The sequence below is a fragment of the Limanda limanda genome, chromosome 9, assembly GCF_963576545.1.
Source record: "Limanda limanda chromosome 9, fLimLim1.1, whole genome shotgun sequence".
Taxonomy (NCBI): Eukaryota; Metazoa; Chordata; class Actinopteri; order Pleuronectiformes; family Pleuronectidae; genus Limanda; species Limanda limanda.
In genome coordinates, this window is record NC_083644.1 from 28,009,658 (window position 1) to 28,030,184 (window position 20,527).

The window sequence follows — 20,527 nt, forward strand, 5'->3', positions numbered from 1 at the left end:
AAAGCGTTTCACCGCCACCTAGTGACTGGGAGTATAACATGTTAAAATGTGACACATTCAGATCCCTACAACACAAAAACGCACACGCACACACACTTAATTGATATGGAGATACAGATGTGATTTCATAAAGACAGATGTGACAGAACAAGAATTATTAAATCATTAATTTGAGTGTGAAAGCCTGCATGCAGGCGGACATTTTTACTCAAATAATTTGTAACAAAAAATCTAATACAAAGGAACAACAAAAAAGTGAGGAGAGATATACTATTAAATCAAAGGAAACAATGCAAAGACAAGAAAGGGAAACCCTGAAGGAGGGTTGGTCAACAGTTTTAATGTCAGAAAAGAAGAACAACTTAAAGCATTGAGTGCATGAAGAAAATGAACTGAAAGGTTGTGTTTAAAAAGATACACAGTTAAACACTATGTGTTCGTCCTTACTGACAAGGCCAACTCCCGCCACCAGGAATTAACTGGAATTAAATTGAAGTCCAACACTATAGGTCCCAACATGTATTCCATTTAGGAAGATGAGAAAGAGGAAATTGAACTTTAATGCAATAATAAATAATAATTAAAATAATAATGCATGGTTGAACAACAAAGAGTGAAGAAAATGGCGAAACATAAACTTAAATGCTGCTCACTACACAGCTGTACAAGCCACCCAGCTTCACAGGGCTGGCTCTCTGGTGGACTGCAGGGGTTGCAGTCACAGTTCTCTGCACTGACCTTGGGATGTTGCTTGTCTCCTAATTCTTTTTCTCTGTGACGTCACTTGGAAACAGGGCCTTCATTCATTCATTCTGAATGTGTCCTTGGGCAAGACACTGAGCCCCAAATTGCCCCTAGGATGTACCAGGAGTGTGTGAGCACAAATGATTTTGTATGTGTGTGAATTAATGCAGCATTGAGACATTTGAGTCCACAGTGTCATCAGCAGATGCCAAGTTTCAAGAGTTACAAAAATAAACAGGTTCAGTTGTGGTATAGTTTGTTTTATTAATGGTATATTTTTGCATAGGGAAACATACTCATTTCCAGTAATGACTTCATCAGTGTCTGCTGATAGCATGGGCTAAATATGGTTATAATGACATATTATCAAAGATGTTAATATCCCCCACAGCAGATGAACAACATTAGATCAGGAACACTGGTTCAGGCAGCTGTCACTCAATTAAAGTCCAACCTTGAGCAGACAACTGTCAAACTGTGAATTCAGTTATAAATGTGACACAGTGTTGACATCATTTCCTGTACCTGTCTGAATGTTTTCTTTTAGGAACAGTTTACATCATGCAAATAAATGTGGACTTTTGATATCTGCTCCAGCTGAAAAACATCCGAAGGAAAAGAAGTACCTAAAGCTCAAGTAAAGCTGCTACAAACTACATCAGTCCAGATCAGCAGCCCTTTCCACAGTGAGTACCTCAGGCCAAGAATACTGCCACCACTCTCCCAGTTTGGAGAGAGTCACAACGGGTCTTCCATTGATTACCATTATATTCTTATGTTGGACACATGTGCATTGTTACATGACTCCATTCATCCATCCATTCGTCCATCCATCAACATATGATAATGCACACTGAGGTGTCTTAATACGAAACATGATAGAGTCATGAGAGGGGACACCATTCTGCTTCAGCTCCAACATGTATTGCTGTGCTCAGGTATTGAATGTCATTATGTGTGAAGATTCTAAATTGATTATACAATGGCCTGATGTACACTATCATGTGAAAAGGACTGTGGTCTGTGTGGATTGCAGTCATGCAATAACTGATGAAAGCTGTTCATGCCTATGCTCTCTCTGATGTAAGGGATATATATCTGGAAGCAAGCAAAGCAGACCTTGACTATAATATCTGAAAAGAAAAAATTAAAATATGAGACTGCATCAAAATGTTCCTCTTTCGCTCATTACAAACTGTCTTCAGCACGCAGAGTAAACAGTGTGCAGAAGCAACATACCCACAGATACAGAGAAGAATCCATATTGCATCGTTGTTACAGGAAAACTTGCATCTGTACAAAATCTGATTTTACAGTAACTAAGAAACGTTTTCCAGCTGCTGTGAGTCTGAATTACAGAAAGGGTTTCAATAGCAATTAAAAAATGTATCTGTTGCAATTCAAGTAAGAAACAGCAAAAAGAAACATAAACTGGAGTTAGAAGATTTTCAGGCAACATCTGCAATAGCAAAGAGTGTAGAGTCATATTAATAGTTCATAGAAAACAGCCCTCTATGACAACGTCTCCCTAAAATCTCCCCAAAACTATATTCTGAAGTTATCCAGCAGACCTCACACCGCCTTCAGCTAGACTTGATCCACCGCAGTTGCTAACATTACTTACGTGAGCCTGCCAATCACAGTTACTTTGATAATCCTCTGCTACCATTGGTCAGAACAGCACTTAGTTTGTACCACAGAGCAAGAAACATCTAGAGGGAACTTACTGTGAGACCAAAATCTGCCATAGTAATAATTACAACGTCGTAGTCAGCATGTAGTCAACAAATTGAAAAGATCTGTGACAACATACTTTCATCTTGACTGACTTACAATGAATTTAGATTTTTCAACCTGCCACCAAGACAAAACTTCAATCATACACACTTTGCATCTTCAAGCATTGCTTCCCCCTCACAGCCAATTAAGAGGATCCAGTGGTTACTTTGTTCATGCCGGAAACCCCTGATAAATCCACAGGGCCCACTGGGTCAGGATTTAGGCAAAATAAATGTGGTAGTAACACTTAACTCTAAGGTATACAGAACATCTACTAGTAGTTCCCAACTTGTATGGCATTTGGAAAGTCCTTATGAATAGAAAGACCACTAATGGCTCCCAAATAAATACAAAATTGTGAAATTGATTATAAAATAGTGTCAGATGTGTTAATGAACCAGTACATGACGATTTGTTGCTGAAATGATACAGAAAAGGCTAAATAACGAAACACTGCATCTTCTGCGTGTCCATCAACTGATGTGGGGGATTCTGTTAACTTGTTGCTTGATGGATATTATTATCTATTTGTTAATGATGGATGGAAATTGAAAATTAAGGTCATTGTGCAGAAATAAAACACAACTGACTGATACGGTTTTCTTCAATGCACCATTCGAAATACAAGCTTGGATAATCTCAGTCATCTTTCTGCTCTAATGCTTCAACTGTTCACTGCAAATATTTACGCAATATGTCACATCCTACATGTAATAAAATAGTGAGAACTGTAAAAAGAGTGAGACTCAGTATACTTACTGTGGCGCCTGGAATTTGGAAGATAACTTAAGATCCAGTCCCCGCCTACTTGTTCAATGAAAGTTGTTCATCAAAAACCTACAAGTACTGTTGAATGATAATAATGTTGATGGGGTAATGATAAATTCCAAGTAAAATGTCAGTAACATTGAATCATAATACATTACTACCATTGCTGTGGTTATGGTAATGAATAGTTATATGCCACGTCCAATCTAGCACCTGAATTAGCCTTCATGAGCAACAGGTCTTCTCACAGTAAATATCATGACTTTGTTATGATGAGAAAACTAGAAGTTTGCTAGTTACATTGACATTAAGGGAGTTTGCATCCAGGAGACACGTTGAAATTCAAAAAAGGTTTAGTGAAATGGAAATAGATTCAGCGAACAAATGACGATACAGAGATCAGATAACTACAATGTCCCTCAAGCTTCCGCCACAAGGATTGAAGAACAAAGCAGATTTGTGTCACAATGAGGACACGGCAGCATACCTTGAATGAATACAAGAAAAAAAGTGTGCTCTCTGTCATCAGCTTTCCAAACCACTAACTAATGGCTCCTAATGGCACCAAGTTATGAGAGGGAGCCAGTCTGAAGCAGCCAAATGGAATCCAGCCATCATTCTTTTTATTCCACAAATCTGTGCCAACTGTGACCTGTTCGGATGTCAGTGCACGGAGTTAGGCAGATACAAAACACATTATTAAGACCTAGGATCACTACTGCTGACACCTCAAGGCTGTTCACAAAACCCTTGTTAAATATTCATCAATTAGCTTTAAGTTGTTCATTATTCCGTCTTTGGTAACTATTCACACTTTTTTTTTACTTTTTTGTAAAGTAAGATCACCTTATTTTTTGCTGCATTTGTAATTTTCAATCTACAACCATGAAGATCCATGATTTTAACTCCTCAGTTTGTTTTATGGCTTGTCACCTCAGGTCCAGCCCAGCCCATTGACTATATGCTGGCCTGGACTGGGATGTTGTTAATACTAAGCACCATCCATTAAGCTGAAGTGTGTCACAAAACCATTTGAATAGAAAAAGTGCTGCAAAGCCCAGCATACAAAATGAGTCAAATGAAACCAGCACTAAAATGACAGGCACTGCTTGTTTCGATCATTTTGGTTGTTTTTCTGTTTGTATGATGTTGACCTGCTTTCTTACTTGAACAGAGCAGAGAAAGTGCTATGGTTACTGAGAGCCACGCGCTATTTACCCCTTACTACATAGGCCTGGACACACAAGTGCGTGCTTAGTGGTGTTATTGTACTTATAATGGTTAAAAGTATTTTTTGAATCCTTTTGGTGCAGAGAAACACACAGCCCATTCTTAAAACATTTTCAGCTGAGTCTGGACTCCCCATACACAATGAGACCAGTGGATCAGTCTTCCACTTGGCTGGCTGTTGTTATATCAGGAGTCTGTTTGGATTTCTATGTACATCCAGATTACTAGTCATCTATCGAGAAAACATGGAAAAAAACAGAACATTAAGGGGGCTGCTTCAACACAGACAATCAGGAGCCATCCATCAGAAATATGACTGAACTCACTGCCTCCAATTGTAAATAACTGTATACATCCTCTTTTCAGGTGACAGTTTCTAAATCAGTTTTTTTATCTTAGTCTCTGGTAGAAAAAAGCAAACTGTAATAAGAATCCCATAGTACAATATGCATAGTAATCTTGGTCATCATCTGGAGGAGACACAAGCTCAAAGCCACTCATCAACTCTTTAATCCACCACATCACCAAGGAAATAAAAGGTTCCTTTGGACTGCTAGTTGCCAGTGTTTACACCTTTATGCCTCAAATGATTGGGCGAATAAGCCTGCTGACTTTTGAAGAAACGATGGCTACAAAAATAGTCCAGTAGGTGGCGGTATTGCAAAAGACTATACAACAATGAATCCATATAAAATGACAAACATGCAGAATTTGTGCCACACTACATCAACTATCAGAAATGTTCTGTGCTGCAATTTACACCCAACAGGGAAATAGGAGGGGTAAATACTTAATACAACTTAATCAACACAGAGTTCCTGCAAAGGTTCCTAGTTCATGGGGAAAGATCCAGTGATTGATGATGCAGATTAAGGGGGTGATTAACTGAAAAGGTATGGACTTTTCAGAAATAGATTTGATTTTGTATTGAATTGGACAAATATTGAACCAGTTTTGGTGTTATGTGTCAACCCCCTTAAATCTTACCTGGAGTGACCGAACTAGAGACTTCACTTTGTTTTTTACAAAGTGACATCTTTTTTCTGTATGTGAGCCCAGAAATTCTCCCTTTCATTTATTGTAGTGTATTTGTCAATAGGCAACCAGCACCTGACCACAGAAGCATCGCAGCTCAGTGAAACAGACCAAGCTGCTGTAGCTCTTCATTAAGCTGGGAATGATTGCCTTTGCCAAGCAGCTTCTGTTTTTAACCCTGCTCTACTCAGCAGAATTCAACAACATTATCTGAAAAGATATAAAATTTAGTTCATTTCTGATACAAATCTGGAGAAATATTTCAATCATGTGGGCAATTTTAAAGAACCTTTCACTTTAAGTCATTATTGCTGACAGAATATCCATGACCTGATCCTAGACCATAGGATACGGTTATTTTTCTTTTTGGGTTGTTCAGGTCCAATTTTTATCAAATTTCGGATTGTGTCTATATTTTGGAATATTTAAAGCCTCTCATCTTCACTTCTGAACCAGCCATATTTAAAATATTTGGTAAAACCCTTCTTAGCAATCCCACATTTCATTCCATTCTCACCAAATATCAAAGATATAAATACAAAATTGAGTTAATTTCCGATACAAATCTGGGTAATTCATTTGCTCTTTGATATGCTGTACTGTTTCCAACAATTAAGCTAAACTTTGTTCAACTCTTCACATGAACTGCAGATTCTGCAGAATTTCCAAATAGAAACGCTCAATTGGTCATAACTCAGTGTGCAAAATTAATTAATTTCCAAATGAAGCTCCAACATTGCAGGTCAGGATTTATATCCAAAAATGTTGCCAATCCTTATGAGATGAGTATAGACTGGGCTCAGATCCAGTCACAGATGTCTCAACACTGTCTGTTATGAAAGCAACATAGTTAGAGGACTGTGCAGCCTTGGCAGAGTTACGCACTCTTTCAGTGCACTCTACTTCATCCTCACTTTTACTTTTCACCTAGCATCATTCATCCCTCATAAACTTTACTATCAGCCCCACCCATTTCATGGGTCCCATATTTACTGGCTTGGCCATTATCTTAAGACAGCTGAAACAAAAAGCAAAAACATGACAAACAAACAAACATTCTGTACATCTTTTTTATGTGTCTATGTTGTACATATGTTTTATACACACTGCTGTGTTTAAACTATAAAGCTACAAGCAACATGAAGATAACAACTCAAGAAATACTTAAAAATAAAATAAAAGCCAAGTAGAGTAAGAATAGTGTTAAGTGCATGCATCCATATAAAACTCAAAATCATTAATTTCCTCTTGTAGTATCTTGTTACGTGATTAGTCACATGGTAGAAGTCATCATACAGACAAATGGACGGTGTTCTAATGGTCAATCATAGAGCTGCAGAGCCTTGAAGTCTGAATCTTAACATGTTTCACATGTTGCCATTCGACTAGATTTAGTGGCTTGGCCACATTGGCTAAATTCCTGACAAAATATTCACAATATATTTAAGACTTTCCCCTGCAATAAATACTATGAAATGTGTTTCTATGTATTTGAGACTTATTATTAAAACAAAACGTAGACAGAACTGAGCAAAGTCTCTGAAAATGGCTTTTGCTTGTATTGTGAACATTTAGGCAGGTCCTACAACCAGACTTTACTTTCAAAACCAATGTTTGTTGCTTCTGTAAAGTGCCATTTTCAGATCCAACACTTTGGGATGACACACATCAAGTTCATTCTTAATACTAATGTGGGTGATGTCAGTGTCAATTTAGCTCAGTCCACAAAGAACTATCAAAAAGACAGCACAAGTTTATAGGAGCAGGGCCACTGAACCAGATCAGCTCTATGAGTGAAATCAGCACCTGGTTATGGCAAAAGTTGTGAATGAAAAAGTGAACCCTCAAAGGAACAGTGCAGCATTTTGGGATTTAAATTCTTATTGAGCTTTACCCCGGAAGTGGCCAGTTCATTCTTTACCTCAGAGACAGTTTTGTCAGTTTTCTTGGTTTGCTCAGCTGTCGTGGAGATGGTTTAGTTGAATACACGTTCAAATGATAACAGGTGTTTGGATCAGTGGACCAGAACTCCTGATGCAGTGGCATCCTGGAAGTAGAATAGGGCTCTAGATCTCCCCACATGAAGATTGTTTAAAGCTATAAATATTTTTGGTAAATGGACCTTGAGTAACTAGGTAAGGGTTGTGATGTGTTTAGCTCAACTTAGCAAAAAGCGCTGCTAAATATGTCCACACTGTGTCTCCAGTAGAAAGAGACATTGGCACTCTGAATACTTTATCAGACATGTATTTCCCAAAATGCCACACTGTAAAAAGTTACTGTCTTGAATGGTAGGAGAGGATACGTGTTATCCCAACCTCTGCTTTCACTGAGCTGAGACTCAAGTCTGTTTCTCAGCCATTGTGAAGCCTACAACTGTCTACCTGCTACATTGATTAATGTCAAGCACTCACACATGCAGCTTTTTTTTTATTTTATGTGCTACCAGATGTACCATGAAAAGTATGATAATTTTTCAATAATGTATTATTGTTCTTTAACTAAAGGCAAGGCACATAATGGGTTTCATGATGTATGATATATATATATCGTGCAAAATAGAAGTTTAACAACAGGGTAATTATTAAAATTCAAAGAAATAGATAACCCTTCCAGGAAGGGGACAAGGAGACAGAGCAGGATTGAGAGGGAGAGGTATCATTAGTTTGAGCCATGCATTCTTCAGGTCAGCACAGCGACCAGGGCAGCACCATGCAGTATACATCTAAGCCAGCTATAACCATACCTTAAACCTTGCCCTGCCACAGCTCCTATCAGCACCTTCCTTATAAACTCCTAACCCCTAGTAGGCACTGACCATTGTCAACTTTAACCCAAAACCCTGGGAAAGGAAAAGACGCAGACACATGTTCAGATTGAATGCCAAGCAAATTTGAGCAGATACATAAAAATGAAAAATATACAAATTCTAGGCAGCAAAATCTATGGAGACACCTCTGTTTAAGTTAGAACTGTGTCTCCTCAAGAAAAAAAGAGAATTCCTGATGAGCCCCCGGGTCACACACTGGCACTCGTATGGAGCTGTGATGGTCTCAACAGCATGCACACTGGCTGTTGAGATAGCACAGACCATAGACTCTGAATGTTACTCAGGGGAAAAGTTTACTGTGTTTAGCTGGCTGCATCTTAAAAAGTGTTTTTGTGATCACACAAGTATCTCATTTCTGCCCAGAATGATGAGAGCAAATCTAATGACTCTACTGACCTCACAACTCACTGCTCTCTTCCTCCTCTTCACTGGATGCACATCAGGTTCACCGCAGTGGTCAGAAGTGTCATGTTTAAGCTTTGGTTGGAGAATATTTTATCCTTCCAGGCAGATGGAAGACACTTTTGAGATCACAGCAATGCCATTCAACAGGCAAACCACTGCTGATTCACAAGTGGAAGAGTTATGTTTTTAATCTTCTCCTACTGTTTGAACTGGGGAACGCAGCCTGCAGAACCACACCAGCAGTCATATTAGTGTAAATAATATGTGGAAAAAATGTGCTTGGCATTCAATCGAATCACACCTCAACACAGAAACACAAGTCCTTAAACTTAATACATCCCCAGGTAACAAAGTTAAATAAACTGCTTTATAGTTGCAAAGCCTCAGAAATTAAAATATGGCATCAATTATAAAAAAATCATATTCAGAATTAAATTTCTTCTACAAAGACATGATGTACGAAATAGCTAAATGCCATGGTGTTCTACTACTATTGTGTTTGGAGTCTGCATTCAATTTTACATACAAATATCAATAGTGACATATTTCAAAAATCTATTTGGGATATTAATTTGTTCCCTTACCTTAAACTGACATCTTGCTCTTTACTACCTCTTTGAAGTAGTGTTTTTGAGATGCCACCATCAATGCAGACAGAGAATAATGTTTGTGTTCTATTAAGTGCTTAATTTTCAGCCATGAAAGGATTAAAGACTAAATGAATCTGAGAAAACATCTATAAAATAATATTGCTTTGCCTCTTTAAAGCATTATGCGCTCAGAAAACCAGGACCTACACACTCTTTAGTTCCTTGTTGCAATTGGTTAACCATCAAGGTTTGACCTGAAACCAAACCTAGCACTGTGGCTAACATGTCTTTTTGTTCATGCCTGAACTCCAGCCCAGCCCAAACCCTATGGCTACTGTTCCACCACACATTGTTCAGGTCGGGTCAGGGCTTAGCGACACTGTTTTGGTCACCAGTCATTCTAGAGCTGGACAAAGTGACAGCCAGACTTTGTGCTCAGTTCAGACCAGTATACACATGACTTGTCATGACTACACACAGCTTGACAACAGGCCACATCACACTTTTTCTCAAAATGGGAATTTTTAACGCAATTGTAAATCTCCTTCTACTTTACCAACACACAACTACAAAACCTGTCAGGGTGTTCTGTGAGACACAAACAAAATCTTTAACTCCTGAAAACAGAGCAGGGATGAGTGTGGAACTTCAGGATCCATATTCAAATACTGACACACACACACACACACACCCACACACCATGTGCTACAGCTTCAAACACTTTGAGTTCTGCAGCCAGGTTAAAGCTGGCTGTGCAGCCACATGATCCTGGTTTTAGTCTTGTCTTTGTCATTTCTCAGTTCTGCTGAGCCGTTCTCTTCAGGCAGGTGCATGTGTCCTCCAATCATTGTGCCTTTGGCCGCTTGGATAAGTACTGTCATGTCAAAATGATCAGCATTTGAAAGGTAGGAAGCAGCAGGAAATTCATGTCAAAAGACGCCCTCTGCCCAAGACACTGGGCCTCTGTCCTTTAAAGGCCCAGTGTTACTGATGACTCTATATTGGTGTCCAGCTGTAGCATTGTGTGATGTGTTTGAGGATGCATGGATATAGCTCTTATATTCCACTATAACTCATTGTTTTCTGATAGAAAAGCACAATCAGTCTTAAAAACATGAGCCTCGCAAAAGCCTCGCAAAGCAACTTAATGGTCTCAGCCTGATGATTGTCAATAAAAAAAAAGCCTCTGTCTTTTGGTGGGAAGAGAGAAAAAAGCTGCGCTGTTTCAGCTCAAAATTTTCTTCAGACGCATCAATAACATATCAAAAAGTGCAAAGAAACTTTATATATTGACAGCAGGATCTCTCTTGCTATTTGTTTCAAAAAATAAGGGAGGCTTATTTGCATATATTATAAGCAGCACCTGCAGCGGAGGGGGCATTCTGGGTGTTGAGGGGGGATAATGTCTATGTCTGTCCCAGGTTAGAGCCTTACACTGGACTCAGTGTAGAGAACCAGGGTGAAGGGTCGAGGGCTGACATCCATCCCAGGGAAACGGGCCTCATCCTGGGGACACGGTTAGGTTATAGGCTTTTCAGGATCTGGTGTGTTGAGACCTGGTTCTGGTCGACAGTTCATATGTACCAACCAGACATCTGCATCAATCCACTGCTTTCTCTAGAAAGTCACAACTCACCTCAGTTGCCATTTGTGTGAACCATTTAGTGTCTTAGAGCATAGTACATTCTGGGACTGCAAAACGGCTGAGTGAGAGCAGCATACTCCCTTCATCCAGGCTGTCTCTTCTGGGTACGTACACATATGTAAATATATTTCACTGTATATTTACATATATGTAAGACCACATGTTATATCTTTCTACAAAGCTGAATATATCTTTCCTTTGGCAATGTCTTGACAACATTGTTTGTTTTCCTCCAGGACAGTACCACCATGACAATCAGCCGTCCTCCAGAGGTCCCTCAGTTGCCCAGATACCATGACTGGAACAGAGACAAACACATAATGAAATACTTAAGTGAAAAAAGTTGGCTTGTATGGTAAATGTATGAACTCAACCTGCTTTTCTCTCACACAAAAGAACAAGACAAATCTGGATTATTCTATGTCTAGCATGTCTAAAAATACCGTAATAATTTAAATAGCCACTTATCAGATCACTTTAATAAAATAAATCAAAATAACGATTTGAAGTTGAAGTCATTTGACTGTCTGGACATTTCAGCGAAAGCTTTTAACCTTTTGAGGGGGGTATCATATAAAAGTTATACAAGTTGACAGAATTTACCAGAAAACATACTGACCACACCAGACATTTGTCAGAACACTGCAGATGGGACTAGTGAACAAATACAAAATGCCAGTGTGATGATGAATGATACAAGTTGATTACATGTCAATGCTTGTAAAGCATTTACTTCAAGATTCATTGCACTGAAACTGAAATTGAACAGACACAGATTGAGTGTGACATGTAGCAGACCTGCAAACATTGCTTCTCTGAAACCTTACTCAGATTCCCATCACAATAAAATATCCCTTACTAGTCCAAATGTGTTTTGTTGTGACAAACTGTGGAAGCACACAGAGACAGAGAGAGAGGAGTCCTGACTCAGTATTAATGGAGCTGTTTCTGGGGCAGTGGAACTGCAATGCAGCAGCAACGGCACAATCCAAACTTAACTCGAGGCCCAGCGCTACTCTTTATCAGCACATATGTTTCTGCCTCCCACCTTCACCATGTACGATCAAATTTGAGCCGGTGGCAACTGATGTTTTATTGTCACAAAGTTTTTAGATTTTATTCATCAGATTTAGCATTTAGGACACAGACAGTAAAAGAGACAACATACTCTCCCACGGGTGAGATCGGAAACTTTTTGGAGAGGAAAGAAACATGGATGAAAGAGCAGATTACAAAGTCTAAAGAGGATGCATGAGGAACAATAATATTTAGTTCAGCACAAAGGGAGAGGGCAATATTTCATATGCAACTTAATTTGTTTGCTGTTGTATAATAATCAAGTCTTTGAGCTCCAGAAACCAAACATTATTTATCTTATAAATTATGATGAGGTGGGAACTCCAATCCTCTCCAAACTCAACTTGACAGTGTCATATAAACCATACTGACCTGGGCCTGGTAGAGTCCACCTGGGTCTCGAGGGGTGACTCCAACAAAGGAGGAGCGGCTGGCAGGGGGGGTCCCGGGGGCTGAGTATGCTGAGGGTGTTTGTGTTAACAACATAAGTCTTGTTATGTCTCAAGGCACATCGAGCATCAAAGTCTTCTTCCTGAATCACTGATTTCTGCTGACTGATCTAACTCGCAATGATCTGAACTCATATTGACACATTTATCTTTACTCTCTGTGTCTATGATAGTTGTTTCATTTTCTACCAAATAAACCTGACCAGGTATTCCAGGTGTGGAAGTGTTTAACATATATTTCACACGACTGGTACAATAAACAAATTTCTACTGCAGAAACTTGACGAAACATAATTTGTATTCGTTATCACAAGTTCTGCATCTGTTCGTTCATTACAGTGCTTTTGATAGTGTCTAGTTATGTAGTTGTGATATCACAACATATTAGGATGTCTTCCAGAACACAACAGTAACCACCATTTATGTATGGAGCAGTTCAAAACCAACAGGTCTAAGCCCTCTGCTCATTTTCAGGGAGAAGGAAACCAGAACCCTTCAAATATACAGGACTGAAAACATACATCTCATGGTCTCATAATGTGAAAAAAATCCTAATTTTCATAATTTGCTGGTGAACTCACAATATCGTTGCATCGCTGCTGTACTCTTCAGTCTTTTGATCAAATGTTACAGTGAGTAATAAGATAAGACCACCTCCACCACCTATAACACCATCTCCACTGAACTGCTGACACTCTCTCTCTGTCTGTATCTGTGCCAACCTAAAGTTTGTCACAACTTAAACAAAGGTGATCATGAGTCATTTTGTTGAATATTTTAATATGACTGACGTATGCTGCGTTTCAGTTGATTCAGTTATACGTATAGGATACTTCGCATTTCCTCTTTTTCTGATTCAATAAGGTTTGTTTGACATTTTACTAATAGTCCAGGCAAAGCAACCCATTTTGGAGCCAAAAATAGAAGTAATTGTAAAAGAATTTTTTTCAGCATAGATTATTTCTATGAGGTGTCCAGAACAACATACTAAAAGTCCTAAGAAATCCTAGTTGAGGAAATATGTTTAATTCTCATCAATGTGTGCCAATAAGGCCCGGCAACAATACACCCCAAAAGGGCTATTTTTTTCATTTACTCCTATCAAAATGAAACTTTACACAATGAAAGTTACCATGAAACGTAACATATTTTGTATTACAAGTTTCTTTGAAAATTAATTTTAATATGCAAGTGAGCTATACACTCATCGAATATGCCCAAAATACACCCAGCTCATGTGCTTGTCAAATTCATTTCAAAAGAAACTTGTAATACAAAAAAAGTTACTTTTCATAAATACTTTTACTATGTAAAGTTTTATTGTGGTAGGAGTAAAGGAAAAAATTAAGCCTATTTGGGGCATAGTCGATTAGTGTATAGCTCATTTGCATATTCAAATTCATTTTCAAAGAAACTTGTAATACAAAAAATGTTACGTTTCATGGTTACTTTTATTGTGTAAAGTTTTATTTTGATAGGAGTAAACGAAAAAAATATCCCTTTTGGGGTGTATTGTTGCCGGGCCTTATTGGCACACATTGATGAGAATTAAACATATTTCCTCAACTAGGATTTCTTAGGTCTTTTAGTATGTTGTTCTGGACACCTCATAGAAATGATCTATGCTGAAAAAAATTATTTTACAATTAGTCGGTCGGAAAACGCAACTTTGCCTGGACTATAATGTAAGTCAGTAAATCAAGACTGTAAATACGATAATAGCATTGGGGATTAACTGAGGTCACATTGTTCTTATTTTAAACTTAGTAAGGTCATACGTGCTGATGTCAGTCTGAACCTCAGAGCAAAGGCTGACTGTGTAATAACTTGCTGCTCATGAGGTGAATAAACACCCATGTCAATGTCAACTTCATAATAATTAGGTTGCTTAACATTTCCTAGATGTTAATTGAAGAATCTGGCACTAAATGTATGGCTGTGATAATGAAAGGGATTACTTACTGTCAGGCACGTCACCAGAACGTATTCCAGGATGTAGCAGCACTAATTTGTTGCTTTATCTTCATAGCGTGTGAACATGACAGCTAGTTTATTCTACTAAGTAAGAGGAGACAGTGGAACCTACTGTATAGCAAGCTGTGTATGTACAGACAATAATAGCTAGTAGGAACAGCTTGGGTCCTTTCATTGATTTATTGATCAAGGAAATACACAACTTATAATCTTTAGCTATATATGATAATAATAATATGCCCATTGTGAGTCTGGAACACCCCCACATGAAAGAAATGCTGCAATTACATGCCAGCATTTTCTGTTTTTGGAAAGAAACATCTGTAGGATTATGAATGATGAAATATCGTATTCTACTCTGACACCTATCATGAGCTTATGTAAATATAAGCATTAAGAACACTTACTGGGTGATGTTGGGGAGTTGGCTCCCCCATCAGAGGAGGTGGTAGTGGCCTTTGACTCTGCAGGCAGGGTCAGCCTGGGGAGGGAGGATGGGTTAGGAGCCAGTGCTGGTCCAGGAGGTGCTAACATCTGAGAGGAGATGTAGTGACCGGACACTTTGATCTGGCTGCTGCCGTTCAGCTGGAAAAACAAACCAACAACCTTACATACTCACATTTGCTCTCGGAAGCTAAATGGCTTTCAAAAGCAATTTCCCCCCACTAAAGCTAGTTTTTTGTGTGAACAGGAGCCAAAAGCAGTTGCACATACATTGCATTCATTTCAAAGTGCAGCTCCAGTGTGTAACAAAAAGGTCACTGATATTAAGATTAAGTCAGTGCTGAAAGTTGCACAGAACTTTTAGCAGGCATCACAAGAGGGAGCTTTTTGAATTCCATGAAACCCTAGCTGTAGCAGTGAAGACAGAAAACAGGCTTTGAAGCTCTGTGATGTACTCAGCTGACCTTTTCTCTTTTTGAAGTTCTGGTACTTACTGAGCCTGGGGTTTGATTGGCAGGGTCACAGGCCAGTGTGACTAGGTCTTTTAGGGGGTCCTGTGCCAGGTGAGGAGGGTAGCGGATTGCTCCGTGGGGAAAGTAGGAGGAGGATGGGAAATGAAGAGATGAGGAGGGTTGGATACTCCGAGACAGACCTGGACAGGGACAGAGAAAGAAACAAGAATGAACATTACATGTTACTGTATGTGTGTAATGTGTGTGTGCGTGTGTGTGTGTGTGTGTGTGTGTGTGTGTGTGTGTGTGTGTGTGTGTGTGTGTGAGAGGGGGGGTTACTGACCGCTGTGAATCGCTATGACTGGCCGATGGTGCTGAGTGAAGGAACCCAGTCTTGGTGAGTCTTCCTGGGGGGAGGGACTGTCCAGCTCTGCCTTCTTTACTGGAGGAGATAGACCTAGAACACCCACACATACAGTAGCTGAAAATATTGTTTTAATTGTCTTTTATACCAACAATATTCATAACAACAATGCATATAATGGTAAAACAAACAAAAACAATTAATATTGGAGGAAATTGAAACTTTGTTGCATAATTTTTAAATAGTACTTTGCTATATAGCAATACAACAAAATCATTTGAGCCACAACAGCAGAGCAACACTATTTCATGACAAAATGTGTTGAAAGCAGGTCACTCATGACTTCACATTACACGGTCAGGTGTGAATTGTGCTTCATTGCGAACAGTGGCCTAGTGGAAAAAAATCCCCAAACTCTCTGTGAAGTGACAAGTACAGATGTGAGATATGTTCAAGTGGTGATGCTTCTGCTCCCTGACATCAGCATTTTGCAGTGTTTTGGAACTTTACAGTACATCCACTCATCCAAACATAGGAATGCTAGAAAGTGGCTCCGAGGCCGAGAGCAAAGTCATAAGTCAACCTCAAGTCTAGTTAGCTCTCGCGTTTTTGTTTAAAGAAAATGAAAAATATGACACTGAAACTCATCAAACATTGCTGTTGTTAATGAAACAAGCATTAACTAATTCACTGTTCACAAAATGCATGAGAGAAGTGACAAAGATTCCTACGCATTCACAAATCTCAGAGTGCACTTGGAGATTCCTTTACACATTTACAAATCTGATTATACACACAGAGATTGAGCTACAGTTACATAGGTCTCCGTACACGCACATAATATAACTACAATATTGGCCCCATAACCTGAGCTTATATTTAAAAAAAGATAGTTTCACTGTTTTGTTGCCCACAGAACTTTATGTATGCATTTAATACTGTATGAAGTCAGTGACTCATTTGAAACAACATTTGACAAATTTGAATTTACAGTTTGTTAGTCGTTGTGAGTCGGTATTTGGAGATGCCATGGTGGTATGTAAAGGATATGTTACCTGCTGGATATTGCTGAAACGTTTGGTAGACAGATTTCTACATTTAATCACTGTTTCATGGTTAATATGAGCTGTGAGAGACATATCTGAGAGTGTGAGGGCTAACATCTGTTACCCAGAGCAACTGAAGCAAACTGTCTGAGAACGGAGTCTGTGGTATTCATCCATCTATTGTGACTAAATTGTAATCTGTGTCTATAATTTAAGATATTTTACTTAACTTTGTATGTTAAGTATGTATAACAGAAGCTACACAGAAATATTTCCATTGTTTTTTTTCCCCAAAATAATTTGTGAATAATGCAATTGTAGAATAATACAGGTCTGTCAACCACTGGTATGATCCTTGATAATGGGACTGTAAGTAAATAAATACAATCTATAACTAATCAGACTGCTTTTCAAGAGCTTAGCACAGCGTAAAAAAAGCTGCAAGTAAGCTGACGTTATAATGCTAGTTGTGTCTCCACTGGGCACGATTGACACTGCTGTTCTTGTGCGTATTCTGTTACCTCCTTCCATGTCATCAGTCCAGTTCCTGGAGCTGCTGGCAGGAGAGGAAGGTGAGTGGTAATACTCCCCTCCTGGACTGTCAGCCTCCTCCTCCATAGAGCCAGACTTATGACGCTTACTCCTGTAGACACATATACAGACACGTTCAGTTTTGTTTATATTTATTTACCATTTCCAATAATACGTTTGTTGGGAGGCGGGGGTAAGTGGCTAAAAGTTATTCAGCAGCTACTACAAGGAGGGTTAACAGTGAAGTCAGGCCTACGGATATCCAAAAATATATCTTCACTACTGATTAACCTAGGTTGTTTGATTTTAAACAGGCATTTTAAGAAATGTGTGGTCACACCACTTAATTTTTTTGTCTGCTTCTATTATTGTGAGCATTGCAATAAGAGAGCCTGTGACCCAAGCATTTCATTGCAAGCGACTGCTTAATGTAACCGTTGTGCATATGACAATAAACACTTGAAACTGAGACCAGAGAAACTCTGTGTTTCACTGTTCTTCTACAAAGTCACTGACCGGCTGCTCAACGTGAACGAGCTCTGGTCTCAATGTGTGTGTCGCTCTGAACGAGTGAGTAATCATCATTAACGCGTTAAGTCTGACAGCCCTAGTTTATACATTATGGTTTTAGTCCTTTAATGACAAACACAGACTTCTATGCCAGATTATGCCATTTTGGCTGCTTTGAATTCCTTCAAAGTCTGTTTGTGTCTGAACTTAGTTTCAGAGTTTAGATTTGAGTTTAGCTTAATAAAAGCTCATGGTTTAAAAAAATCTAAGTTAAGCTTAGTGCTGTAATTAAGGTTAATAGCAATTACCAAGACAGGTTGTGAACTTCCTAATGCTGTGAAGTTAAAAGTTTATGAAATATGGTCGGGTGTGCACGCCTGCATGCATGCATGTGTTTGAGATTACCCGCTGGATGAGGTGCTGGCCAGTGATCGTCTGACACTAACAGGCTGGTTGACAGACTGGTTGAGGTCATAGGCCAGATGACCCTGGAGCTCCCCCACAGAGAAACTAGGTCCGACTCCTGTGACCACTGGAGCTGCACACACAAGGGAGAAAACATTAAGTTAAGAATTTAGGGCACGCTGAAAACTGTAGTCAAGCCTCTAAAAACAAGACATGACAAAATATGCAGGTTTTTTGTTTTGATTTAATATTATTATTGTTGTTGTTGTTATTATTATTAATAATTTATTATTATTAAAGTTCCTATGTGTTCTACCAAAACCTAAGAAACATGCAAAGCTCAGCTAAGATCACACTATTTAACATTTATTTGTTTAAAGGTCTGTATTAATTATATACAGTAGCTTTACTTAACAATACCATGTTTTTTGTTTGTTTTTTTCACCCCTCGGTTTTGGGATTTGAGACTCAACCTTCAAATTATGTCTGCTGCGTCATCTGATGCAAAGGGGCTTACTTCTTGACACCTGGACCAGCTCAGTGACACTGAAAACTCCTGATGTCACAAAACTCTCCTGGAACTCTGGACCATCTGCAGAAACACAACAGCAGTAAGATACTTGTGTGCGTGCGATAGTCTAGAGGAGTGACAGCTGGTTCATGTTAATACATGAACATAGATTATCAGATAGATTCCGACATATAAGGGGTTCCTGCTTTTAGCTGAGCTTATATACGGCATAATTTCCATGTGTGAAGCAATAAGGATTATCTTTAGTCAGAGTGTGGTGGGTTTTGATGGTTTACTTTCACTGTTTGCTTTGTTTATTCTTTTTATCCATTATTTCAATACTAGGTTTTCTTTTTGCATTGAGTAACATTATAATTGTGCCAAGAATCTCTCAGAAGAGGAGTTTAGCACATTATGCACAAAACAACACCTTTGGACAAAATGTTTTCATATAAAGAAGTGTATTGGTCCTTAGAGGAAACCAGTACAGCACTAATGATAGCATGTGGAACTCATCAGTGATGTCCAGTGTCAGCATTACTGTTTAGTATCACTAGAGCTTCTAGTGCAGAAGATACAAAACTGGCAGGCAGATAATGATAAGAAGTACTGCTCATAAATTAAACTATTTGTGGATGTGTTACTTGGTTTGTGAACAATCTGTCTTCTCTTTTAGATGTTTTGAATGTCTTTGATGATTTACAAATTACAAAGCAATTTGTGACAAAGTGCATCATCTTACATGACCAGGTTACACAGACTTAAAAATAAATTAATTTTCCTTCTTTAGAGTACCCATGGTGGTGGTTCGGCTGTCCTCCTGATCAGAGCCCACTCCTGTGCGACTGGGACTGCTGCTCTGCTCTGCCTCTGGAGAAACAGAGAGAGACAGACAGACAGACAGACAAATCAGGACAATTTTAACTAAATGCAATCATCACCAAAATCCAGTCAGTTCATCACTGAGTCCAGATATGACATTTCCATAAGGCACTGTGGATGTTACGTTTAGTCACAAGGAAAAAAAGATGAGTTGCAAGGCCCCCTCGACCGACCAAGTTCTAATCAGTTGTTCAGGTCCAAATTAACGATTGTACCAAATTTGAAGAAATCACCTCGCAGCTCTCCTGAGATATATCACTATCACTAGAGTAGGACAACCAGAAAACATTGCCTGCAGTGCAAAAAAAGACAAGCATGCTGTCTGATAACTATAGTTATAAACTTACAACTAGAACAGTTCTACAATTGACCATTTGAAAGGGTGGTTTGATGGTTTACTCAGCATAAACCTGGTTGTTATGTATTTAAAGTACTTATTAGTGCTGTCTCATTCTTGTGTAACTGAATCACATCATTATTTATTCTATACTTTATGTTAAAACTTTGCAAACCAAATGAACGGCAATGTCACACAATGAAGATACATACATCTTAAGCGTTAGGCTAAAGGTTTTTTTGTGTGAATTTCCTGTTGTTTCTAGTCAAGGATTGCACCTAAGAAAATAACTTTTTGGAAAATATAATTATGAATAAATAAACAACATGTCAAGTCAAACAACAAAAGACTCAGATTGGATGCTCCTCATCTGAACAGATGTTGCTCATTCTATAACCTGTGCTTGCATATACTGTATTTCATCTGTATAAAGCTACCAGGATTATGTTGTTCCAATAATTTAATTTAACAAAGAAAACTACTAGCTGCTAGCTAGTCAGGTTAAAAATTATCTTGTAA

At 38.7% G+C, this 20,527-nt stretch overlaps 1 protein-coding gene across 5 annotated transcripts in view; it reads right to left on the reverse strand.

Annotated features, from left to right (window-relative positions):
- Positions 1-988: 988 nt before the first annotated feature.
- nfic (nuclear factor I/C) overlaps positions 989-20,527 on the reverse strand; it is a 36,886-nt gene continuing 17,347 nt past the window's right edge. For 3 of the 5 annotated variants that reach the window (XM_061078752.1, XM_061078747.1, XM_061078749.1), the window contains exons 5-12: positions 19,585-19,659; positions 18,796-18,870; positions 18,279-18,411; positions 17,354-17,475; positions 15,766-15,879; positions 15,465-15,622; positions 14,934-15,111; positions 989-11,324 (exon numbers count right to left, since the gene is read on the reverse strand). In XM_061078752.1, the coding sequence (XP_060934735.1) occupies positions 11,200-11,324; positions 14,934-15,111; positions 15,465-15,622; positions 15,766-15,879; positions 17,354-17,475; positions 18,279-18,411; positions 18,796-18,870; positions 19,585-19,659 (980 nt within the window). In that variant the 3' untranslated portion in view covers positions 989-11,199. Of the gene's footprint in view, positions 11,325-12,475; positions 12,565-14,933; positions 15,112-15,464; positions 15,623-15,765; positions 15,880-17,353; positions 17,476-18,278; positions 18,412-18,795; positions 18,871-19,584; positions 19,660-20,527 lie in introns of all 5 variants that reach the window. The other 2 variants (XM_061078748.1, XM_061078751.1) reach the window with 1 other exon arrangement.